We start from the raw sequence: 27,865 nt of genomic DNA on the forward strand, positions 1-27,865 counted from the left end.
TCTCAGAGGAATGGCTTCGGGGTATCTTGTTGCCATACACATAATTGTTAACAGAAACTGGTTACCCGATTTTGTCTTCGGTAACGGTCCAACACAATCAACCACCACATGTTCAAATGGATCACCTATGACAGGTATAGGACAAAGAGGAGCGGGAGGAATAACCTGATTGGGTTTTCCTGTAACCTGACATGTGTGACATGTCCGACAGAACTGAGCCACATCTTGTTTTAAACCTGGCCAAAAGAAATGTCGAAGGATCCGATCATAAGTCTTTGTGATTCCTAAATGACCAGACCACTGGTGATCATGAGCAAGAGATAACACATTGTGTCGAAAGGCTGTAGGAATCACTATTTGGTAAACAGCATTCCCATCTCTGTCTGCGTCAACATGGGATATCCATTTACGCATAAGGAGATTACCATCAAGGAAGTAAGCCACGTTCTTCTTCTTTACCTCTTCCAATGAGACAACGCTAGAAAAACATTTAGCAAGCTTGTTGTCAACCTTCTGGTTAGCAATCAGCTGCTCACGAGTGACTGGTAACTGTATTGCCTCAGCAATAAGTTCAACATACTTCGATTCTTCCCTTGTCTGTTTGTTAGAGGTGATCAGCTTCTCAGAGGTAGCACACAACCCATCCTCTTGATCAACTTCTTTGAACAGAACAGTGTTCGACAAATCTACCACGTCACCCATTTGTCTTGCCTGAGCACGAGTGACAGCACAAGCGGGGAACACATGGGGATAACTCTGTACCAACTCATTGGAGAGAGAGTGGTCACTTTTATCCAACACTTCCAATACGGGTACTACCTTTCCTCCAGCAATATCGTTACCCATGATAAAGGTCACACCTTTTACTGGTAACATAGGACGTACCCCCACTCTGAATATTCCACTGATTAACTCAGAGTGTACATTCACAAAGTGCAATGGCACTGGGACAAAACCCATTTCAATACCCTGAACTAACACACTGGAACCACAGTATGTATTGTCGGATAAGGGCAACACATCAGACAATATAAATGACTGCGCCGCACCAGTATCTCTAAGGATTTTAACCGGGTGCTGAGATGCTTCGTCATTCGCTATGGACACAAACCCCTCGAAAATGAAAGGTTCGTAACTGCGGTTGGGTACTGAGACTTTCAAACTACATTTACCCTGAGGCACTGGTTTCGTTTCAGACCTCACAACAGTAAGAATTAGCCCAACACCTGTTGGCGGCTTGGCACGAATAGGCATCCCTTGTTTGCGTTTTAGTAGGAAGCAATCATTAATCATATGTCCCACTTTATGACAATAGAAACAGGGACGCTCATTTTTCTGGCGTGCTTGATATACTGCTGGCCGACTAGGACTAAAAGTAGGCAACTCAGGAGCTCTACTCTCAGTATGAGCCGAAAACACACTCTTGTGCGTCAACACAAACTCGTCTGCCAACACAGACGCTTCTGACAGGGAGGATACTTTCTGTTCATTTAGGTAAACTACAATGCGTTCGGGTAAGCAATTTTTAAACTCTTCCAACAAGATTAACTCCCGGAGAGAGTTGAAATCAGTTACCTTACTAGCAGCATGCCATTTATCAAACAGATTTCCCTTGTCTCTAGCAAATTCTACATAAGTCTTACTAGGAGACTTTCTATGAGACCTAAATCTCTGTCGGTATGCCTCAGGCACAAGCTCATAAGCGCGAAGAACGGTAGCTTTGACCACTTCATAGTTCAAACTATCTTCCAGAGGTAGCGCTGACAAAACCTCTTGGGCTTTACCAGTTAATTTACACTGAAGTAATAAGCACCATACTTCTTCAGGCCATTTCAATGCTACGGCTATACGTTCAAACACACAAAAATATGAGTCAACCTCTGACTCTCTGAACAAAGGTACTAAGGCAATCTGCCTACTAATGTCAAACGTGTTGGAAGCTACAGCTGGTGAGGACCGCTCGCCCACACGACGCAATACACGCTGTCTGCCATCTGCCCAGTACAGTTGAAACCGGGATTCATCCGTGAAGAGCACACATCTCCAGTGTGCCAGTGGCCATCGAAGGTGAACATTTGCCTACTGAAGTCAGTTACGATGCCAAACTGCAATCAGGTCAAGACCGTGGTGAGGACGACGAGCATGCAGATGAGCTTCCCTGAGACGGTTTCTGAGTATGTGCAGAAATTCTTCGGTTGTTCAAACTAACAGATTCATCAGCTGTCCGGGTGGCTGGTCTCAGGTGATCCCACAGGTGAGGAAGCCGAATGTGGAAGTCCTGGGGTGACATGGTTCCCCGTGGTCTGTGGATGTGAGGCCGGTTGGACAAACTGCAAAATTCTCCAAAATGATGTTGGAGGCAGCTCATGGTAGATAAATTAAATTACCTGGCAACAGCTCTGGTGGACATTCTTGCAGTCAGCATGCCAATTGCACGCTCCCTCAAAACTTGAGACATCTGTGACATTGTGTTGTGTGACAAAACCACACATTTTTGAGTAGCCTTTTATTGTAACCCAGCACAAGGCACACCTGTGCAATGATCATGTTGTTTAATCAGCTTCTTGATGTGCCACACCTGTCAGGTGAATGATTATCTTGGCAAAGGAGAAATGCTCATTACCAGGGATGTAAACAAACCCAGTCAAGCTGAGCAATCGAGGGAGAAGGGCCTTGATCAGGGAGGTGGCCAAGAACCCGATGGTCACGCTGACAGAGCTCCAGAATACCTTTGTGGCGATGGGAGAACCTTCCAGAAGGACAACCATCTCTGCAGCACTCCATCAATCAGGCCTTTATCGTAGAGTGGCCAGACGGAAGCCACACCTCAGTAAAAGACACATTACAGCCCGCTTGGAGTTTGCCAAAAGGCACCTAAAGACTATCAGACCATGAGAAACAAGATTCTCTGGTCTGATGAAACCAAGATTGAACTCTTTGGCCTGAAAACCAAGCGTCATGTCTGATGGAAACCTGGCACCATCCCTACGGTGAAGCATGGGGTGGCAGCATCATGGGAGAGACTAGTCAAGATCAAGTGAAAGTAGAAATGGAGGACCTCAGACTGGGGAGAAGGTTCACCTTCCAACAGGACAAATTACCCTAAACACACAGCCAAGACAACACAGGTGTGGCTTCGGGACAAGTCTCTGAATGTCCTTGAGTTGCCCAATCAGAGCCCCGACTTGAACCTGATCGAACATCTCTGGGGAGACCTGAAAATGGCTATGCAGCGATACTCCCATCCAACTTGACAGAACTTGAGAGGATCTGCAGAGAAGAATGGGAGAAACTCTCCAAATACAGGTGTGCCATGCTTGTAGTGTCATACCCAAAAAGACTCAAGGCTGTAATCGCTGCCAAAGGTTCTTCAACAAAGTACTGAGTAAAGGGTGTGAATACTTATATAAATAGGATATTTCTGTTTTTTAATTTTAATCCATTTGTAAATATTTTCTAAAAACCTGTTTTTGCTTTGTCATTGCTTTGTCATTATGGGGTGTTGTGTGTAGATTGATGTGGGGGAAAAAATATTTAATCAATTTTAGAATAAGGCTGTAACGTAACAAAATACTTTCCGAATGCACTGTGTCATTTTCTAGTTCTGAGTCTCTACTTTTATCCAATGTGAAAAAAACCCACAAAAAACACGAATCGATCCGGTCAGTCACATATTTTGTATCCGTCAGTGTTGGGCTCAATTAAGAAATGAATTCCAATACGTTTACTGAATTTGAATTGAATTAGTAAACAGGATACAGAACAGCAATTTGCATTTGAATGAAAGGAAATAGAATTTAATTAATTGAAATTAAAATAAATTATATTATTTCTTATGTGTAGTCTATAGAAATATAGATATGTCGTTATGCACTGATGTACAACACAGTAAGAACACCTGTTCTTTCTATGACAGATGACCAGGTGAATCCAGGTGAAATCTATGATCCCGTATTGATGTTACTTGTTAAATCCACTTCAATCAGTGTAAATGAAGGGGAGGATACAGGTTAAAGAAGGATTTTTAAGCCAGGGATTCAATCTTGCAGGGATTCAATCTTGCAACCTTCCGGTTACAAGTCCAACGCTCTAACCGCTAGGCTACCTGCCACCCCAAGGGGAGGATACAGGTTATATAAGGATTTTTAAGCCTTGAGACAATTGAGACATGGATTGTGTGTTTGCCATTCAGATGGTGAATGGGCAATAACATTTTTTAAGTGCCTTTGAACAGGGTATGGTAGTAGGTGACAGGTGCACCGGCTTGTGTCAAGAATGGCAACACTCCTTGGTTTTTCATGCTCCACAGTGTCCTGTGTGTATCAAGAATGGTCCACCACCCAAAGGACATCCAGCCAACTTGACCCAACTGTGGGAAGCATTAGAGTCAACATGGGTCAGCATCCCTGTGGAACGCTTTCGACACCTTGTAGAGTCCACGCTTCAATGATTGCAGGCTGTTCTGACGGCAAAAGATGTTGCAACTCAATATTAGGAAGGTGTTCCTAATGTTTTGTACACTCAGTGGTATTGGCTTTTCTAAGCACTAAGGTTAAAATAGTATATGACCATTCTGTCCAGACAAAAATTATGTTCTTTGGTATCTGGAAGTGTGACCTGTCAGATTCTATGAAACTTCCATGTTCTATGGCTGAGTGGAAGTTCATTGAATTACACTAAATTAAATTCTTCTTCCTGTCACTCAAACTGAATTGAGACCAACCTTGCTAGGTTTTCACAAAAAACTTGAATGTTGTCTTCCAAATGTTTAACAATGTATACTAATCAAACAAAAATGGTAAAAGAATAGTGTATAAAAAAGTTGTAATAATTTCAGAATTATAATGTATAGGTCACATTTAAGAGCACTGTACAAGGAATACCAACGGTGAAATGGGTCCCCATACTTTGACATACAGTTGAAGTCAGAAGTGTACATACACCTTATCCAAATACATTTAAACTAAGTTTTTCACAATTCCTGACATTTAATCACAATAAAGATTCCCTGTCTTAGGTCAGTTAGGATCACCACTTTATTTTAAGAATGTGAAATGTCAGAATAATAGCAGAAAGAATGATTTATTTCAGCTTTTATTTATTTCATCACATTCCCAGTGGGTCAGAAGTTAACACACACTCAATTAGTATTTGGTAGCATTGCCTTTAAAATGTTTAACTTGGGTCAAACGTTTTGGGTAGTCTTCCACAAGCTTCCCACAATAAGTTGGGTGAATTTTGGCCCATTCCTCCTGACAGAGCTGGTGTAACTGAGTCAGGTTTGTAGGCCTCCATTCTCACACACGCTTTTTCAGTTCTGCCCACAAATCTTCTATAGGATTGAGGTCAGGGCTTTGTGATGGCCACTCCAGTACCTTGACTTTGTTGTCCTTAGGCCATTTTGCCACAACTTTGGAAGTATGCTTGGGGTCATTGTCCATTTGGAAGACCCATTTGCGACCAAGCTTTAACTTCCTGACTGACGTCTTGAGATGTTGCGTCAATATATCCACATAATTTTCCTGCCTCGTGATGCCATCTATTTTGTGAAGTGCACCTGTCCCTCCTGCAACAAAGCACCCCCACAACATGATGCCGCCACCCCTGTGCTTCACGGTTGGGATGGTTTTCTTTGGCCTGCAAGTCTCCCCCTTTTTTCCTCCAAACATAACGATGGTCATTATGGCCAAACAGTCCTATTTTTGTTGTTTCATCAAAAAGTACGATCTTTGTCCCCATGTGCAGTTGGCTTTTTTATGGCGGTTTTGGAGCAGTGGCTTCTTCCTTGTTGAGCGGCCTTTCAGGTTATGTCGATATAGGACTCGTTTTACTCTAGATATAGATAGTTTTGTTCCCGTTTCCTCCAGCATCTTCACAAGGTCCTTTGCTGTTGTTCTGGGATTGATTTGCACCAAAGTACGTTCATTTGTAGGAGACAGAATGTGTTTCCTTCCTGAGCAGTATGACGGCAGCGTGGTCCCATGGTGTTTATACTTGAATACTATTGTTTGTACAGATGAACGTGGTACTTTCAGGTGTTTGGAAATTGCTCCCAAGGATGAACCAGACTTGTGGAGGTCTACAATTTATTTCTGAGGTCTTGGATGATTTCTTTTGATTTTCCCATGACGTCAAACAAAGAGGCACTGAGTTTGAAGGTAGGCCTTGAAATACATCCACAGGTACACCTCCAATTGACTCAAATGTTATCAATTAGCCTATCAGAAGCTTCTAAAGCCATGACATCATTTTCTGGGATTTTCCAAGCTGTTTAAAGGCACAGTCAACTTAGTGTATGTAAACTTCTGAGCCACTGGAATTGTGATACAGTGAATTCATCTGTGAAATAATCTGTCTATAAACAATTGTTGGAAGAATTACTTGTGTCATGCAATAAGTAGATGTCCTAACCGACTTGCCAAAACTATAGTTTGTAAATAAGACATTTGTGGAGTGGTTGAAAAATGAGTTTTAATGACTCCAACCTTAGAGTATGTAGTCTTCCGACTTCAACTGTATATATAGATATGTTGCGTCTTTTTACCAACTGAGGTACTCAAAGCGCTTTACATAGTAAGGGGGAAACTCACATCATCTACCACCAATACGTGGCGCAGACTTGGGTGATGCACAGCAACCATTTTGTTCCAAAACACTCACCAGCAAGCATTGTGGAGAGGTGAGGAGTGACATACAGTACCAGTCAAAAGTTGACACACCTACTCAATGAAGGGTTTTTCTTAAATTTTCTACTATTTTCTACATTGTAGGAATCATGTAGTAACCAAAAAAATGTTAAACAAATCAAAATAAATTTTAGAATTTAGATTCTTCAAAGTAGCCACCATTTGCCTTGATGACAGCTTTGCACACTCTTGGCATTCTCTCAACCAGCTTCACCTGGAATGCTTTTCCAACAGTCTTGAAGGAGTTCCCACATATGCTGTGCACTTGTTGGCAGCTTTTCCTTCTGTGGTCCAACTCTTCCCAAACCATCTCAATTGGTTTGAGGTCGGGTGATTGTGGGGGCCAGGTCATCTGATGCAGCACTCCATCACTTTCCTTGGTCATATAGCCCTTACACAGCCTGGAGGTGTGTTTTGGGTCATTGTCCCATTGAAAAACAAATGATAGTGGGACTAAGCACAAACCAAATGGGATTGCGTATCACTGCAGAATGCTGTGGTAGCCATGCTGGTTAAGTGTGCCATGAACTCTAAATAAATCACAGACAGTGTCACCAGAAAAGCACTCCCACACCATCACAACTCCTCCTCCATGCTTCACGGTTGGAACCACACATGCACAAATCATCCATTCACCTACTCTGTGTCTCACAAAGACATGGCGGTTGGAACCAAAAACCTCAAATTTGGACTCATCAGACCAAAGGAAAGATTTCCACCGGTCTAATGTTCATTGCTTGTGTTTCTTGTCACAAGCGAGTCTGTTCTTCTTATTGGTGTCCTTAAGTAGTGGTTTCTTTGCAGCAATTCGACCATGAAAGCCTGATTCATGCAGTGTCCTATGATCATTTCATTTTGAGATGTGTCTGTTACTTGAACTCGGTGAAGCATTTATTTGGGCAGCAATCTGAGGTGCAGTTAACTCTAATGAACTTATCCTCTGCAGCAGAGGTAACTCTGGGTCTTCCTTTCCAGTGGCGGTCCTCATGAGAGTCAGTTTCATCATAGCCCTTAATGGTTTTTGCAACTGCACTTGAAGAAACTTTCAAAGTTCTTACAATGTCATGTCTTAAAGTAATGATGGACTGTTGTTTTTCTTTGCTTATTTGAGCTGTTCTTGACATAACATAATATGGAATTGGTCTTTTACCAAACAGGGCAATTTTCTGTATACGACCCCTACCTTGTCACAAGACAACTGATTGGCTCAAACGCATTAAGAAGGAAATAAGTTCCACAAATGAAGTTTTAACAAGTTAATTGAAATGCATTCCAGGTGACTACCTCATAAAGCTGGTTTAGAGAATGCCAAGAGTGTGCAAAGCTGTCATCAAGGTAAAAGGTGGCTACTTTGAAGAATCTCACATTTTGATTTGTTTAACAATGTTTTGGTTACTACATGATTCCATATTAGCAGCATCTCGTAAGCTCAAGGGCAGGGGTGTGTGTCTCCTTGTTAACAACAGCTGGTGTGCTATCTCTAATATTAAGGAAGTCTCGAGGTTCTGAGTTTGAATACCTCATGATAAGCTGTAGACCGTACTATTTTTCAAGATAGTTTTTATCAATTTTTTGTTGCTCTCTATTTACCGCCATAAAAACAATGCTGGCACTAAGACTGCAGTCAACGAGCTGTATAAGGCCATAAGCAAACAAGAAAACGCTCATCCAGAGGTGGCACTCCTAGTGGCTGGTGTTTTTAATGCAGGGAAACTGAAATCTGCCTTACCTAATTTCTATCAGCATGTCACCTGGTAGAGGCGAAAACTCTAAACCAACTTTTTAGCAAATCTGACCATAACTCTATCCTCCTGATTCCTGCTTACAAGCAAAAACTCAAACAAGAAGTACCAGTGAAGCTTTCAATAGGGAAGTGGTCAGATGAAATGGATGCTAAGCGTCAGGACTCTTTCGTTAACACAGACTGGAATATGTTCTGGGATTCATCTGATGGCATTGAGGAGTTTACCACATCAGTCATCAGCTTCATTAATAAGTGCATCGACAACGTCATCCCCACAGTAACCATATGTACATATTCCAACCAGAAGCCATGGATTACAGGCAACATCCTCACTGAGATAAAGGATAGAGCTGCCGCTTTCAAGCAGCGGGATACTAGTCTGGACACTTATAAGAAATCCCACTAAATCCTCAGACGAACCATCAAATAGGCAAAGCGTCAGTAAAGGACTAAGATCGAATCCTACCACACCGGTTCTGACGCTCGTCTGATGCGGCTGGGCATGCAAACTATCATGGATTACAAAGGTAAACCCAGCTGTGAGCTGCCCAGTGATGCGAGCCAACCAGAGGAGCTAAATGCCTTCTATGTTTGTGTAGCGGACACGAGTCGGTCATGGTCTCGTGATGAGGTAACACCATCTGCGAACTTCAAAACCAGTGTTTGCTCTCGGCCCAACTGGGAATTTCCTATTGGTTTAATAGTCTCAGACATTGGTTGCTCCCATCGAGCACAGTGCATTTGGAAATTATTTAGACCCCTTGACTTTTTACACAATTTGTTATGTTACAGCCTTATTCTAAAATGTATTAAATAGCTTAATAACTCATGTTCTTAAACTGAACTTTAATTAAACTACTCAGTCTGCAACTCAGAATTTGTAAGATTCTGGTTGAATGAAACAGACGGAGTCCCAGCTTACAATAGTCAAAATGTTTATTCACGAGGGCTCTGAAGTTCATTATACAAAGACATACATTTTATAATTCACTTCCTACCTACGCACATACATCCACACAAACAGTAGATATCCTATGCACATACATACACACGAACAGTAGGTGAGTTGTATCCCTCCCCAGAGTTCTCTCCACTGTTAATCACTACCCAGTGCTGTCCGTTCCATTCCCCCGAGATTAGAGGAACCTTGAGAAGTACTCCCTGTCCTATCATAAGTTTCTCAGAGTTTCTAGCCAAGTCGAGCCAAACACAGTCTCTATTGTTCTCGATATTTTCTTAGGCACACACATACACACATACATTTCTCTTCCTCACAGGTCTCTACTAAACCTTATGGGACTTATGTTTAGTACTTTAATTTGTCACGTCCTGACCATATACTTAGGTATTTTTTGTATTGTATTTGGTCAGAACGTGGCAGAGTTATGTTTGGTTATGGTATAGTGGGGTTGTGAGTGTTGGGTTAGGTTCTAGGTTAGGTTTTCTATGTGTAGGTGTATGTCTATGTTTGGTTAATTGGGGTTGGGACTCTCAGTTGAAGGCAGGTGTTGTCTATCTGCCTTTGATTGAGAGTCCCATATAGTGGGGTGTGTTTGTGTTTGGTATTTGTGGGTAATTGTATTTTGCACTGTGTTTCGTTTCACCTGTGAAACTGTCACCTTTCTCCTTTGCGTATTTATTTTGTTTTGTCGTTCCTATCTAAAATAAATATAATGTGGAACAGTCAACCTGCTGCGTATTGGTCATCGAGTGATTTCGATATATCTTCCGATGAGGGAGAATACGAGGATCGTGACAGAATTACCCACCAAACCAGGACCAAGCAGCAGAGGAACGAAGAGGAAGGATGGACATGGGCCGAGTTAAGGAGGAGCATTTCCAGGGCGATGGAAGAGTTTAGGGAGACCGAGAGGCATCCCCAAGAATTTTTTAGGGGGGGGCACAAGGGCTGTTTGACGGGGCAGGAGCTGCCCGCCAGTCAACAGTCGTCGGAGCTGCCCGCCAGTCAACAGTCGTCGGAGCTGCCCGCCAGTCAACAGTCGTCGGAGCTGCCCGCCAGTCAACAGTCGTCGGAGCTGCCCGCCAGTCAACAGTCGTCGGAGCTGCCCGCCAGTCAACAGTCGTCGGAGCTGCCCGTCAGTCAACAGTCGTCGGAGCTGCCCGTCAGTCAACAGTCGTCGGAGCTGCCCGTCAGTCAACAGTCGTCGGAGCTGCCCGTCAGTCAACAGTCGTCGGAGCTGCCCGCCAGTCAACAGTCGCCGGAGTGGTCAGACTGCGCTGAACTGCCGGAGTGGCCAGACTGCCCTGAACTGCCGGAGTGGCCAGACTGCCCTGAACTGCCGGAGTGGCCAGACTGCCCTGAACTGCCGGAGTGGCCAGACTGCCCTGAACTGCCGGAGTGGCCAGACTGTCCCGATTTTCCAGACTGTCCCGATTTTCCAGACTGTCCCGACTGCCCAGACTGTCCCGAGTTGCCCGACTGCCCAGACTGTCCCGATTTTCCAGACTGCCCAGACTGTCCCGAGCTGCCAGACTGCCCCGAGCTGCCAGACTGTCCCGAGCTGCCAGACTGCCCAGACTGCCCCGAGCTCCCAGACTGCCCAGACTGCCCCGAGCTGCCAGACTGCCCCGAGCTGCCAGACTGCCCCGAGCTGCCAGACTGCCCCGAGCTGCCAGACTGCCCAGACTGTCCCGAGCTGCCAGACTGCCCAGACTGCCTGGAACGGCCAGAACCTGAGCCGCCTCCAATATAGGTGGGTTGGGGAGGGGGGGTGTAGCACTGTGCCGTCGTTGACGGCAGCCACCCTCCCTTCCCTCCCTTTAGTTAGGGGGTTAATTGTGTGTTTTTGTTTTTTTCGGTTGGTTTGGTGCATTCAGTGTATGCACCTTTAAGGGGGGGTAATGTCACGTCCTGACCATATACTTAGGTATTTTTTGTATTATATTTGGTCAGAACGTGGCAGAGTTATGTTTGGTTATGGTATAGTGGGGTTGTGAGTGTTGGGTTAGGTTTTCTATGTGTAGGTGTATGTCTATGTTTGGTTAATTGGGGTTGGGACTCTCAGTTGAAGGCAGGTGTTGTCTATCTGCCTTTGATTGAGAGTCCCATATAGTGGGGTGTGTTTGTGTTTGGTATTTGTGGGTAATTGTATTTTGCACTGTGTTTCGTTTCACCTGTGAAACTGTCACCTTTCTCCTTTGCGTATTTATTTTGTTTTGTCGTTCCTATCTAAAATAAATATGATGTGGAACAGTCAACCTGCTGCGTATTGGTCATCGAGTGATTTCGATATATCTTCCGATGAGGGAGAATACGAGGATCGTGACATAATTATTCATTATACATGCTACAAACTAATAATCACTAATAGTTAGGTTTCAGGGTAGAATTATTTAATCATTACATTTAAACATATAAATCCCTTACCAAGTAACAAAGCAAAAACAGGTTTTTAGTTCAATTTTTAACCTCTGAAATATATATTTAGCTCAACATTAAATTACTTCAACAATCAGTCCGCATAGAGCAGCTTGATGTGGCGCGGGTAAGCAATTTAATCTGTATAGGAAGGTCATTAAGAACAAATTGTATTTTGCCATAAAAGCATGGTTTAATCATTATGAAAGACAAACACACACACTGTGCTGCCAGTCACAGTGAAGGGCGTGAGATGGAACTGATTTTGAGGGTGAGGAAAGCGAATGCGGGAAGCTTGCCTTGAAGCACTGGGCATCTTGTTAAGACATGCATTATCTGAATTAGTTCCACAGAATTATACCTACGGAGGAGCGGCTTCTGCGGAGGAACTTTGACTGTCTTTGAACTTCCAAGTTGGTTTAACATAGGACGAGAGCAAACGTTAGCTTGTGTGTGCCGAGCGGCACTAGAATAAACACATATTTTTGTAGTTTATAAATCCAATGTGAAACGTGATAAAAGCATTGAAAAATGTAATCCATTCTTCTCTAATTAAACATCTCTCCCTAATTTCTGAATTACACTTGTAACGTCATTAGGCTACAGTAACCTATGCTTCAGAGGGAAGGGGCAGGTAGCCTACATATATATACACACTGGTAAAGATTTCCAGCTGGGAGGCAGACACTGAGTGACAGAGTGAGGATTTTGTGTAAGTGCTTTGTTATGATTTTTGTGGGACTGGAAAAATGTGGTTCTCAGTTCTGTTCCCTGAACCGGTTCCAACCCTTGGTCTTCACTGACATTTTCAACCTCTTCACAACCCAGTCTGTAATGATGAGACAGCCTATAGGGAAGAGGTCAGAGAGCTGGCAGTGTGATGCCAGGACAACAACCTCTCCCTCAATGTGAGCAGACAGAGCGAGCATGCCCCCATTTATATCGACGGGGCGGTAGTGGAGCGGGTTGAGAGCGTCAAGTTCCTCGTTGTCCACATCACTAAGAATATATCATGGTCCAAATACAACAGTCGTGAAGAGGGCACGACAATGCCTCTTCCCCCTCAGGAGGCTGAAAAGATTTGGCATGGGCCCTCAGAGCCTCAAAAAGTTATACAGATGCACAATTGAGAGCAAGGCGCTACAGAGGGTAATTCGTATGGCCCAGTATATCACTTGTGCCGAGCTGCCTGCCATCCAAGACCTCTATACCAGGCAATATCAGGAAGTCCCTAAATGTTGTCAACGACTCCAACCACCAAAGTCATAGGCTGTTCTCTCTGCTACTGCATGGCAAGCGGTACCAATTCACCAAGTCTGGAACCAACAGGACCCTGAACAGCTTCAACCCCCAAGCCATAAGAGCCATAAGAGCCATAAGAGTCATAAGAGCCATAAGAGCCATAAGAGTCATAAGAGCCATAAGAGTGCTAAATAGTTAAATAGCTTCCACGACTATTTACATTGACTCTTATTTTGCAATAATTTTCTTGACTCATCACACACGCTGCTGCTCCTGTTAATTGTCTTTCATTATATCCCTACTAATACAGTTGAAGTCGGAAGTTTACATACACCTTAGCCAAATACATTTAAACTCAGTTTTTCACAATTCCTGACATTTAATCCTAGCAAAAATTCCCTGTCTTAGGTCAGTTAGGATCACCACTTTATTGTAAGAATGTGAAATGTCAGACATGGGGAGGCGCACAATTGGCCCAGCGTCGTCCGTGTTAGGGAGGGTTTGTCCGGCAGGGATATCCTTGTCTCATCGCGCACTAGCGACTCCTGTGTCGGGCCGGGCGCAGTGCACGCTGACCAGGTCGCCAGTTGTACGGTGTTTCCTCCGACATATTGGTGCGGCTGGCTTCATGGTTGGATGTGCATTATGTCAAGAAGGAGTGCGGCTAGGTTGGGTTGTGTTTCGGAGGAGGCACGGCTCTTGACCTTCGCCTCTTCCGATTCCGTGAGGGAGATGCAGCGATGAGACAAGACTGTAACTACTACCAATTGGATACCACAAAATTGGGGAGAAAAAAGGGGGGTAAAAAAATAATAAAATTCAAATTCAAAAAGAATGTGAAATGTAAGAATAATAGTAGAGAATGATTTATTTCAGCTTTTATTTTTTTCATCACATTCACAGTGGGTCAGAAGATTACATTCAATACACTCAATTACATACACTCAAGTCTGGTTCATCCTTGGGAGTAATTTCCAAACGCCTGAAGTTACCACGTTCATCTGTACAAACAATAGTACACAAGTATAAACACCATGGGATCACGCAGCCATCATACCGCTCAGGAAGGAGACAAGTTCTGTCTCCTAGAGATGAACGGACTTTGGTGCGAAAAGTGCAAATCAATCCCAGAACAACAGCAAAGGACCTAGTGAAGATGCTGGAGGAAACAGGTAAGTATCTATATCCAAAGTAAAACGAGTCCTATATCAACATAACCTGAATGGCTGCTCAGCAAGAAGAAGCACCGCTCCAAAACCGCCATAAAAAAGCCAGACTACGGTTTGCAACTGCACATGAGGACAAAGATCGTACTTTTTGGAGAAATGTCCTCTGGTCTGATGAAACAAAAATAGAACTGTTTGGTCATAATGACTATTGTTATGTTTGGAAGAAAAAGGGGGAGGCTTGCAATCTGAAGAACACCATCCCAACCGTGAAGCACGGAGGTGGCAGCACTTCACTGGTGCACTTCACAAAATAGATGGCATCATGAGGTAGGAAAATTATGTGGATATATTGAAGCAACATCTCAAGACATCAGTCAGAAAGTTGAAGCTTGGTCGCAAATGGGTCTTCCAAATGGACAATGACCCCAAGCATACTTCCAAAGTTGTGGCAAAATGGCTTAAGGACAACAAAGTCAAGGTATTGGAGTGGCCATCACAAAGCCCTGACCTCAATCCTATAGAACATTTGTCTGCAGAACTGAAAAAGCATGTACTAGCAAGGAGGCTACAAACCTGACTAAGTTACACCAGCTCTGTCAGGAGGAATGGGCCAAAATTCACCGAACTTATTGTGGGAAGCTTGTGGAAGGCTACCCGAAACGTTTCACCCAAGTTAATAAAGGCAATGCTACCAAATACTAATTGAGTGTATGTAAACTTCTGACCCACTGGGAATGTGATGAAAGAACTAAAAGCTGAAATAAATCATTCTCTCTACTATTATTCTGACATTTCACATTCTTAAAATGAAGTGGTGATCCTACCTTTCCTAACACAGGAAGTTTATACCTGGATTAAATGTCAGGAATTGTGAAAAACGGAGTTTAAATGTATTTGGCTAAGGTGTATGTAAACATCCGACTTCAACTGTACATATCTACCTCAATTACCTTGTACCCCTGCACATCGACTGGGTACTGGTACCCTGTGTATACAGTTACCTTTACTAATGGTGTATTTATTATTTATTTATTGAATCATAGGTTTTTTACTTTTCTATTATTTCTCTATTTTCTTTCTCTCTGCATTGTTGTGAAGGGCCTGTAAGAAAGCATTTCACTGTTAGTCTATACCTGTTGTTTCTCTCTGTATTGTTAGGAAGTGTAACGATGTGCGCTGAGAGTCAGGAAGCAAGTTCAGGGAGTGAGTGTTTCAATAAATAAACGGAACATAATACAAAACAACAAACATGAACAACGCACAGACATGAAACAGAAACAGCAACAATGATGCCTGGGGAAGGAACCAAAGGGAGTCACATATATAAGGCAGATAATCAAGGAGGTGATGGAGTCCAGGTGTGTGTCATAATGAGCTGATGTGTGTAACGACGGTGACAGGTGTGCGCCATAACAAGCAGCCTGGTGACCTAGATGCTTGAGAGGGAGCACACGTGACAGGAAGGGCCCGCAAGTAAGCATTTCACTGTTAGTCTACACCTGTTGTTTACGAAGCATGTGACCATTTTTATTTTGTTGTCTACACGAATGTGGGAAAATTGCCTTTAAAATGATTGAATAGAATCCCGGCCTAAGACGGTGTTCAAATTCCTGATTGTTGTTTGCTAGTCTTTTTCCCCACCACAGCATATACACTCTCAGGCATGGAGGTCATGGAAAGGTCCTCAGGCGGAGGCTGGTTGTTCACAGGCTGGGGTTGGGGTAGTCCCACCATACTGTAGATGGAGGGTGATGCTGGACTTGGAGACGTTTGCTCTTCACCACCTGCTTGACTGTTATCTGGAGTCTGGAGAATAAAATCACTTAATTAAATATTTCTCAGTAGCTGTTCAACGCTCTACATATACGCACTAAATTAAGATGACTTTATGGTTCCACTAACAATGTTTTAAAAAAATGTCCTCAACAGGATCAGTGATATGAAATATGAGGTATCTTACCCCAACTGTAGCATAATCTGTGTTCATAATATCCTCTTTGACACCTATAAATCAACCACATAAAAATCAAACAAATATTTAAAAGGTAGATCTTCAGAATCGCTATGAGTATATACAGCACCTTTGGAACCTATTCAGACCCCTTGACTTTTTCCACATTTTATTACGTTAAAGCCTTATTCTAAAATGGATTAAAAAAATAAACCTCAATCCAGAAACAATACCCCATAATGACAAAGCATTAGCAAATATATAAAAAATGAAACCAAACACCTTATTTACATCAGTATGAAGACCATTTTGCTATGACACTCGAAATTGAGCTTGGGTGCATCCTGTTTCCATAGATTATCCTCGAGATGTTTCTACAACTTGATTGTAGTCCACCTGTTGTAAATTCAATTGATTGGCCATGATTTGGAAAGGCACAAACCTGTCTATATACAGTCCCACAGTTTAATAGTGCATGTCAGAGCAAAAACCAAGCCATGATGTCAAAGGAATTGTCCATAGACCTCCAAGACAGGATTGTGTCGAGGCACAGTTCTGGGGAAGGGTACCAAAAAATGTCTGCAGCATTGAAGGTCCAAGAACACAGTGGCTTCCATCATTCTTAAATGGAAGAAGTTTGGAAACACCAAGGCTCTCCCTGGAGCTTGTCGCCCGGGCCAAACTGAGCAATTGGGGGAAAAGGGCCTTTCTCAGAAAAGTGACCAAGAACCTGATGGTCACTGACAGAGGTCTAGCGTTCCTCTGTGGAGATGGGAGAAACTTCCAGAAGGACAGAGTGGCCAGAAGGAAGAGTGGCCAGAAGGAAGCCACTTCTCAGTAAAAGGTGTAACACAGCCCGCTTAGAGTTTGCCAAAAGGCACCTAAAGACTCTCAGAACATGAGAAACAACATTCTCTGGTCTGATGAAACCAAGGTTGAACTCTTTGGCCTGAATGCCAAGCCTCACGTCTGGAGGAAACCTGGCACCATCCCTACGGTGAAGCACGGTGGTGGCAGCATCATGCTTTGGGGATGTTTTTCAGCGACAGGGACTGGGGGACTAGTCAGGATCGAGGGAAAGATCAATGGAGCAAAGTACAGATAGATCCTTGAAGAAAATCTGCTCCAGAGCTCTCAGGACCTCAGACTGGGGCAAAGGTTCACCTTCCAACAGGACAATGAACCTAAGCACACAGCCAAGACAACGCAGGAGTGGCTTCAGGACAAGTCTCTGAATGTCCTTGAGTGGCCCAGCTAGAGCACGGACTTGAATCCATTGTAACATCTCTGGAGAGACCTAAAAATAGCTGTGCAGCAATGCTCCCCATCCAATCTGACAGAGCTTGAGAGGATCTGCAGAGAAGAATGGGAGAAACTCTCCAAATACAGGTGTGTAGAGCTGGTACTGTCATACCCAGGAAGACTCTATGCTGTAATCTCTGCCAAAAGTGCTTCAACAAAGAACTGAGATCAGGGTCTCAACACTTATTTCCCTCATTAAAATGCAAATCAATTTATAACATTTTTGACATGCGTTTTTCTGTATTTTTTTGTTGTTATTCTCTCTCACTGTTCAAATAAACCTACCATTAAAATAATAGACTGATCATTCCTTTGTCAGTGGGCAAACGTACAAAATCAGCAGGGGATCAAATACTTTTTCCCCCTCACTGTATGTAAATGTGATATTTCAGGGGGGTTTTTTGTAATAAATTACCAGAATTTTCTAAAAACCTCTTTGTTTTGTCATCATGGCGTATTATGTGTAGATTGATGGGGGAAAAAAACAATTTAATACATTTTAGAATAAGGCTGTAACATAACAAAATGGGTAAAAAATGTGTCTGAATACTTTCCGAATGCTCTTTATAAATAATGTGAAATCATCCTGTTATTAGCAGTATTCACAATAGGTAGCTTACCTCTATTTTGCTTTCGCCAAGTCAGGACAATGATGAAGATGATGATGATGATGGCAATGCCACAGACTGTGACAATGAGTTTGAGGTCCTCTTGGTCTGGAAATAGTTATAAATCATCAAAATCACTACACCCAGAGTGTTATTTTGTGTGTCTGAATGTGTGTGCAAGTAGAAAAAACGTGTTGACACACCCTACTAAATGCCAGTTCCATTCTCCACTCATGTTGACGAAATGGTCTGACATGTTCTTGTCTATGCTACCTGGCTAAATGCTCGCTAGCCTAATGTGTACATGCATTCGTGTCTTACCAGACTTCCCAGAATTAGGTACACACATTCTTTCGATTTCTTTGGTGTCATTGGCCCAGCTGACTTGGTTGCTGTGGTTACAGATGATGGAAGCCCCTGCTACATAGACAGAGAGCAGTGGGACAGTGGAGGTCTCAGCCCCTCTACTCTCTCCTCCCACCTGAGAGCAGGTGCTGCTGTTACAGCTGAAGGTGACAGAGGTGTTCTGGCCTCTGCAGGTCACGTTACAGGTGGCATTGATGGTGGAGACAGAGTCCACTGCCAGGACTGGAGGCTCAACTCTCCCTGAAAACAAATAGAAACCCTTTATTGTTAATATATTAACCTGAGTACATGAGCTAGAGTACCAATGCATCTGAAGCCAAGAGCCTTTAACCTGTACACCATGCTTAGCTCTGATTTATACTGTAACTGTATAGAAAAAATAGAAAATGATCAACCATACCTTGGACTTTTATCAAGTATGCAGCAACATTGCTGTCTTTTTCACCACTCACTACTGCAGTGTAAGGTCCACTGTCTCCTTCCTGTAGGTTCTTCAGTAGCAGAGAGAAGTTTCCCTCACTAAATTCAACCCTACCTTGGTACCTTTCAAAGGTAAGTTTTGGGGGATGATTTACTACATTATCTGATCTGTTAAACTTCCAATATAGCACATCAACATATTGCAGGGTAACATTTGTCTGGACATCCAGGCGAACATCCTGTCCCTTCAGCACAAACACAGAGGTCTCAGCACTGGGCTCTGAAATAAACACACAGAATACTTCTTTTTGAAAAAGTCCATAAAACAATGTGACAAATACAGCGGTAGGATATATGGATTTAGCAACGCAATCTCCTAAAGGAATATGGGAAAATACTTTTTTTTTGCAGATAGCCAAACTGGCTGACACATCGTAATGACCCGATTTGCAGACTTTGTAGTTTGGGCTGGAATTTCTCTATACACCTTATTTGCTAAATGGTTTAAAGATGAACCCATTAATAAGATCAGTTGTCTTTAGATCAACTGAGTCGCAACCTTTGTTACAAGTAATACAGAAGTACTTTTACAATAAAGAACTAGGATATGATGCACACTATTGTTCAGTTGGGGCGGCAGGTAGAGCGTTGGGCCAATAACCGAAAGGTTGTTGGTAAAAATCTATCGTTCTGCCCCTGAACAAGGCAGTTAACCCACTGTTCCCTGGTAGGCCGTCACTGTAAATAAGAATTTGTTCTTAACTGACTTGCCTAGTTAAATAAAGGTTAAATAAAAATAAAGTTCAGTTTCAGAAACCATTCAGTAAAAGCAACTTGATGAAGTATAACTCCAGGAAGTACAACCTAATCTGCCTAAAAGCATAGATAACTTAGGTGCTTATAAATGTTGGCACATATGTGTGGTTGTGTCACGACTTCTGCCGAAGTCGATGCCCCTCCTTGCACGTGTGGTGCTCGGCGGTCGACGTCACCGGTCTTCTAGCCATCATTGATCAGTTTTTCATTATCCATTGGTTTTGTCTTGTCTTCCATCACACCTGTTTCCAATCCCATGAATTACTTGTGTATTTAACCCTCTGTTTCCCCTCATGTCCTTGTCGGTGATTGAATGTTATGTTACGTGGGTTTGTGGATAGGTGTGCGATGGTATCCTTTAACCATTTTATTTTGTGTTTTGGTTTTTGGAGTTTGTTTTTTAATTAAATACTCCATAATTAACCAACTTGGTTTCTTCTGCGCCTGACTTCCCTGCCACCTACATACGCGAATATGACAGGTTGATTCAAACAGATGTGTGAAAACAAGTTGGGCTGTGGATTTCAGATAGTGAGAAGTTTCCATGCTTAAAATGGTGTTGTGGCCTAGTTTCCTATCAGTGACTTTCTTGTAACTGACACTGAGAACTTTTTCTCACAGTAGTACAGTACTGTATACTATCAGCATACTATCACCACCCAAAATTGCTGTATTACTCATTACTTGTAAGCATGTGAATAGCTTCATCATATGTTTAAAACTACAGTATCATCAGAAAACGTTGACCTGAAGTTAATTACATATTTTCAATTTAAAAGTCAAATTACTTGAATGTTGTAAAGTTCAACACATCACAACACATGACTTAAAACATCAGTACTTCAATAGATTATGACTTCTTCTGAGTTCCTGTGTGACCCACTGGTTAGACAGCCATTACACTGGTTAGACTGGCTAGACAACCATTACACTGGTTAGAATGTTAGACAACATTACACTGGTTAGACTGGTTAGACAACATTACACTGGTTAGACTGGCTAGACAACCATTACACTGGTTAGACTGTTAGACAACCATTATACTGGTTAGACTGGCTAGACAACCATTACACTGGTTAGACAACCATTACACTGGTTAGACTGGTTAGACAACCATTACACTGGTTAGACAACCATTGCACTGGTTAGACTGGCTAGACAACCATTACACTGGTTAGACTGTTAGACAACCATTACACTGGTTAGACTGGCTAGACAACCATTACACTGGTTAGACTGGTTAGACAACCATTACACTGATTAGACAACCATTACACTGGTTAGACAACCATTACACTGGTTAGACAACCAGTACACTGGTTAGACTGGTTAGACAACCAGTACACTGGTTAGACTGGTTAGACAACCATTACACTGGTTAGACTGGTTAGACAACCAGTACACTGATTAGACAACCATTACACTGGTTAGACAACCATTACACTGGTTAGACAACCAGTACACTGGTTAGACTGGTAAGACAACCAGTACGCTGGTTAGACTGGTTAGACAACCATTACGCTGGTTAGACTGGTTAGACAACCATTACGCTGGTTAAACTGGTTAGACAACAATTACACTGGTTAGACTGGGTACACAACCATTACACGGGTTAGACTGGTTAGACAACCAGTCCACTGGTTAGACTGGCTAGACAACCATTACACTGATTGGACTGGTTAGACAACCAGTACACTGGTTAGACTGGTTAGAAACCATTACACTGGTTAGACTGGCTAGACAACCATTACACTGGTTAGACTGGCTAGACAACCATTACACTGGTTAAACTGGCTAGACAACCATTACACTGGTTAGACTGGCTAGACAACCATTACACTGGTTAGGCAACCATTACACTGATTAGACTGGTTAGACAATCAGTACACTGGTTAGACTGGTTAGACAACCATTACACTGGTTAGACAACCAGTACACTGGTTAGACTGGCTAGACAACCATTACACTGGTTAGACTGGTTAGACAACAATTACACTGGTTAGACTGGTTAGACAACCATTACACTGATTGGACTGGTTAGACAACCATTACACTGGTTAGACTGGCTAGGCAACCATTACACTGGTGAGACAACTACTACAGTGGTTAGACTGGTTAGACAACCATTGCACTGATTGGACTGGTAAGACAACCGTTACACTGGTTAGACAACCATTACACTGGTTAGACTGGTTAGACAACCATTACACTGGTTAGACTGGTTAGACAACCATTACACTGATTGGATTGGTTAGACAACCATTACACTGGTTAGACTGGTTAGACTGGTTAGACAACCATTACACTGGTTAGACTGGCTAGACAACCATTACACTGGTTAGACTGGCTAGACAACCATTACACTGGTTAGACTGTTAGACAACCATTACACTGGTTAGACAACCATTAAACTGGTTAGACTGGCTAGACAACCATTACACTGATGGACTGGCTAGACAACCATTACACTGGTTAGACAACCATTACACTGGTTAGACTGGTTAGACAACCATTACACTGGTTAGACTGGTTAGACAACCATTACACTGGCTAGACAACCATTACACTGGTTAGACAACCAGTAGACTGGTTAGACTGGTTAGACAGCCATTAAACTGGTTAGACTGGTTAGACAACCATTACACTGGTTAGACTGGTTAGACAACCATTACACTGGTTAGACAACCAGTACACTGGTTAGACAACCAGTAGACTGGTTAGACTGGTTAGACAGCCAGTACACTGGTTAGACTGATTAGACAACCATTACGCTGGTTAGACTGGTTAGACAACCATTACGCTGGTTAGACTGGTTAGACAACCATTACACTGGTTAGACAACCAGTACACTGGTTAGACTGGTTAGACAACCATTACGCTGGTTAGACTGGTTAGACAACCATTACGCTGGTTAGACTGGTTAGACAACCATTACACTGGTTAAACTGGTTAGACAACAATTACACTGGTTAGACTGGGTACACAACCATTACACGGGTTAGACTGGTTAGACTGGCTAGACAACCATTACGCTGGTGAGACAAACATTACAGTGGTTAGACTGGTTAGACAACCATTGCACTGATTGGACAGGTAAGACAACCGTTACACTGGTTAGACAACCATTACACTGGTTAGACAATCAGTACACTGGTTAGACTGGTTAGACAACCATTACACTGATTGGAGTGGTTAGACAACCATTACACTGGTTAGACAACCATTACACTGATTAGACAACCATTACACTGGTGAGACTGGTTAGACAACCATTACACTGGTTAGACTGGCTAGACAACCATTACACTGGTTAGACTGGCTAGACAACCATTACGCTGGTGAGACAACCATTACGGTTGTTAGACTGGTTAGACAACCATTGCACTGATTGGACTGGTAAGACAACCGTTACACTGGTTAGACAACCATTACACTGGTTAGACAATCAGTACACTGGTTAGACTGGTTAGACAACCATTACACTGATTGGACTGGTTAGACAACCATTACACTGATTGGACTGGTTAGATAACCATTACACTGGTTAGACAACCATTACACTGATTAGACTGGCTAGACAACCATTACACTGGTGAGACTGGTTAGACAACCATTACACTGGTTAGACTGGCTAGACAACCATTACACTGGTTAGACTGGCTAGACAACCATTACACTGGTTAGACTGGTTAGACAACCATTACACTGGTTAGACTGGCTAGACAACCATTACGCTGGTGAGACAACCATTACAGTGGTTAGACTGGTTAGATAACCATTACACTGGTTAGACAACCAGTACACTGGTTAGACAACCAGTAGACTGGTTAGACTGGTTAGACAGCCAGTACACTGGTTAGACTGATTAGACAACCATTACGCTGGTTAGACTGGTTAGACAACCATTACGCTGGTTAGACTGGTTAGACAACCATTACACTGGTTAGACAACCAGTACACTGGTTAGACTGGTTAGACAACCATTACGCTGGTTAGACTGGTTAGACAACCATTACGCTGGTTAGACTGGTTAGACAACCATTACACTGGTTAAACTGGTTAGACAACAATTACACTGGTTAGACTGGGTACACAACCATTACACGGGTTAGACTGGTTAGACAACCAGTACACTGGTTAGACAACCATTACACTGGTTAGACTGGCTAGACAACCATTACACTGATTGGACTGGTTAGACAACCATTACCCTGGTTAGACAACCATTACACTGGTTAGACTGGTTAGACAACCAGTACACTGGTTAGACAACCATTACACTGGTTAGACTGGTTAGACAATCAGTACACTGGTTAGACTGGTTAGACAACCATTACACTGGTTAGACTGGTTAGACTGGCTAGACAACCATTACGCTGGTGAGACAAACATTACAGTGGTTAGACTGGTTAGACAACCATTGCACTGATTGGACAGGTAAGACAACCGTTACACTGGTTAGACAACCATTACACTGGTTAGACAATCAGTACACTGGTTAGACTGGTTAGACAACCATTACACTGATTGGACTGGTTAGACAACCATTACACTGGTTAGACTGGCTAGACAACCATTACGCTGGTGAGACAACCATTACGGTTGTTAGACTGGTTAGACAACCATTGCACTGATTGGACTGGTAAGACAACCGTTACACTGGTTAGACAACCATTACACTGGTTAGACAATCAGTACACTGGTTAGACTGGTTAGACAACCATTACACTGATTGGACTGGTTAGACAACCATTACACTGATTGGACTGGTTAGATAACCATTACACTGGTTAGACAACCATTACACTGATTAGACTGGCTAGACAACCATTACACTGGTGAGACTGGTTAGACAACCATTACACTGGTTAGACTGGCTAGACAACCATTACACTGGTTAGACTGGCTAGACAACCATTACACTGGTTAGACTGGTTAGACAACCATTACACTGGTTAGACTGGCTAGACAACCATTACGCTGGTGAGACAACCATTACAGTGGTTAGTTTGGTTAGATAACCATTGCACTGATTGGACTGGTAAGACAACCGTTACACTGGTTAGACAACCATTACACTGGTTAGACAATCAGTACACTGGTTAGACAACCATTACACTGATTGGACTGGTTAGACAACCATTACACTGGTTAGAAAACCATTACACTGATTAGACTGGCTAGACAACCATTACACTGGTGAGACTGGTTAGACAACCATTACACTGGTTAGACTGGCTAGACAACCATTACACTGGTTAGACTGGTTAGACAACCATTACAGTGGTTAGACTGGTTAGACAACCAGTAAACTGGTTAGACTGGTTAGACAATCATTAAACTGGTGAGACAACCATTACACTGATTGGACTGGTAAGACAACCGTTACACTGGTTAGACAACCATTACGCTGGTTAGCCTGGCTAGACAACCATTACACTGATTGGACTGGTTAGACAACCATTACACTGGTTAGACTGGTTAGACAACCATTACACTGGTTAGACTGGTTAGACAACCAGTACACTGGTTAGACTGTTAGACAACTAGTACACTGGTTAGACAACCATTACACTGGTTAGACTGGCTAGACAATCAGTACACTGGTTAGACTGGTTAGACAACCATTACACTGATTGGACTGGTTAGACAACCATTACACTGGTTAGACAACCATTACACTGATTAGACTGGCTAGACAACCATTACACTGGTTAGAAAACCATTACACTGATTAGACTGGCTAGACAACCATTACACTGGTGAGACTGGTTAGACAACCATTACACTGGTTAGACTGGCTAGACAACCATTACACTGGTTAGACTGGTTAGACAACCATTACAGTGGTTAGACTGGTTAGACAACCAGTAAACTGGTTAGACTGGTTAGACAATCATTAAACTGGTGAGACAACCATTACACTGATTGGACTGGTAAGACAACCGTTACACTGGTTAGACAACCATTACGCTGGTTAGCCTGGCTAGACAACCATTACACTGATTGGACTGGTTAGACAACCATTACACTGGTTAGACTGGTTAGACAACCATTACACTGGTTAGACTGGTTAGACAACCAGTACACTGGTTAAACAACTAGTACACTGGTTAGACAACCATTACACTGGTTAGACTGGCTAGACAATCAGTACACTGGTTAGACTGGTTAGACAACCATTACACTGATTGGACTGGTTAGACAACCATTACACTGATTCGACTGGTTAGACAACCATTACACTGGTTAGACAACCATTACACTGATTAGACTGGCTAGACAACCATTACACTGGTGAGACTGGTTAGACAACCATTACACTGGTTAGACTGGCTAGACAACCATTACACTGGTTAGACTGGTTAGACAACCATTACACTGGTTAGACTGGCTAGACAACCATTACGCTGGTGAGACAACCATTACAGTGGTTAGACTGGTTAGACAACCATTGCACTGATTAGACTGGTAAGACAACCGTTACACTGGTTAGACAACCATAACACTGGTTAGACAATCAGTACACTGGTTAGACAACCATTACACTGATTGGACTGGTTAGACAACCATTACACTGATTGGACTGGTTAGACAACCATTACACTGATTAGACTGGCTAGACAACCATTACGCTGGTGAGACAACCATTACAGTGGTTAGACAACCATTGCACTGATTAGACTGGCTAGACAACCATTATGCTGGTGAGACAACCATTACAGTGGTTAGACTGGTTAGACAACCATTGCACTGATTGGACTGGTAAGACAACCGTTACACTGGTTAGACAACCATTACACTGGTTAGACAATCAGTACACTGGTTAGACTGGTTAGACAACCATTACACTGATTGGACTGGTTAGACAACCATTACACTGGTTAGACAACCATTACACTCATTAGACTGGCTAGACAACCATTACACTGGTGAGACTGGTTTAGACAACCATTACACTGGTTAGACTGGCTAGACAACCATTACACTGGTTAGACTGGTTAGACAACCATTACAGTGGTTAGACTGGTTAGACAACCATTAAACTGGTGAGACAACCATTACACTGATTGGACTGGTAAGACAACTGTTACACTGTTTAGACAACCATTACGCTGGTTAGCCTGGCTAGACAACCATTACACTGATTGGACTGGTTAGACAACCATTACACTGGTTAGACTGGTTAGACAACCAGTACACTGGTTAGACTTGTTGGACAACCATTACACTGGTTAGACTTGTTGGACAACCATTACACTGATTGGACTGGTTATAAGCAGAGTAATCAGTACAAATGATACTGCCTGTTACTTACTGTATCTACTAATCAGATTATAGACACATGTCTAATCAATATAATCTATATCACTATGCAGATGTCTTAGAAATGTTTTTACCTGAATGATGGAGGAGAGTTAGTAGAATAGAGAGGGTGAAACGCACGGTCGCCATACTTTGACAAATGACTAAACCTAAATGAGGAAGTATTGTGACATAGGCCTATACTTCCTCTTCCTCTAGAAGACTTTTATACCAATAACCACAATTCTAAAATGTCCCATTGCATTTGAAATGACTTGATAACCTGTTTCCAACACATTACATTTATTTAGGAACTCAGGTGTTTGAAATGAAAGACATTGTAGAATACATTTTTATCATGTTACAAATCAACTTGTGTTAATATTAGATTTGTTATTGTGTAATTATATTTTTTCTAACACGTTTTTAACATGTACATTTCTGGTAGGGCAGCCTCTACCAAATTACTGACAACCAAATAGGGGAGCCATGCCTTTCATTAAATAGCAGAAAACAAATACATCAGTCGACATTCATACTGATTATTTAGACTATGGCGATATTGTCTATGACGTAAATGTTGTAAATGACTGCAGCTGCCACTGTATTGAAGCCAATAGTTAGTCCGGGTAGCTATTGGTTAACTATTTAACAGTCTGCATTGCCCCTTTTTGCAGTAACACTTTTGACTGATCACTGCTGCTGGTTGTTATCTATCCTGTTGTCTAATAACTTTATCCCTACCTACAGTATATCTACATATCTACCTCAATTACCACGTACTCCTCCACATTCGACTCGGTACTGGTACCCCATGTATATAGCCATGCTATCAGTACTAATTGTTTATTTATTTCTTGTGTTTATAATTTTGTAC

The 27,865-nt window shown here is 42.5% G+C and overlaps 2 protein-coding genes across 2 annotated transcripts in view; both read right to left on the reverse strand.

Moving 5' to 3' along the window:
* Positions 1–27,865, reverse strand: part of LOC115157499 (SLAM family member 5) — a 218,475-nt gene that overhangs the window by 69,057 nt on the left and 121,553 nt on the right. The gene's annotated exons all lie outside the window — the stretch shown is intronic.
* Positions 15,726–27,140, reverse strand: LOC115157500 (uncharacterized). The gene is made up of 6 exons (XM_029705806.1): positions 27,084–27,140; positions 18,848–19,147; positions 18,403–18,687; positions 18,094–18,189; positions 16,181–16,224; positions 15,726–16,026 (listed from the first exon to the last, which is right to left on the reverse strand). Exons 1-6 carry the CDS (start codon positions 27,136–27,138, stop codon positions 15,823–15,825), a joined length of 984 nt encoding a protein of 327 aa, XP_029561666.1. The 5' UTR covers positions 27,139–27,140; the 3' UTR covers positions 15,726–15,822.

Source organism: Salmo trutta, chromosome 21, assembly GCF_901001165.1.
Source record: "Salmo trutta chromosome 21, fSalTru1.1, whole genome shotgun sequence".
Taxonomy (NCBI): Eukaryota; Metazoa; Chordata; class Actinopteri; order Salmoniformes; family Salmonidae; genus Salmo; species Salmo trutta.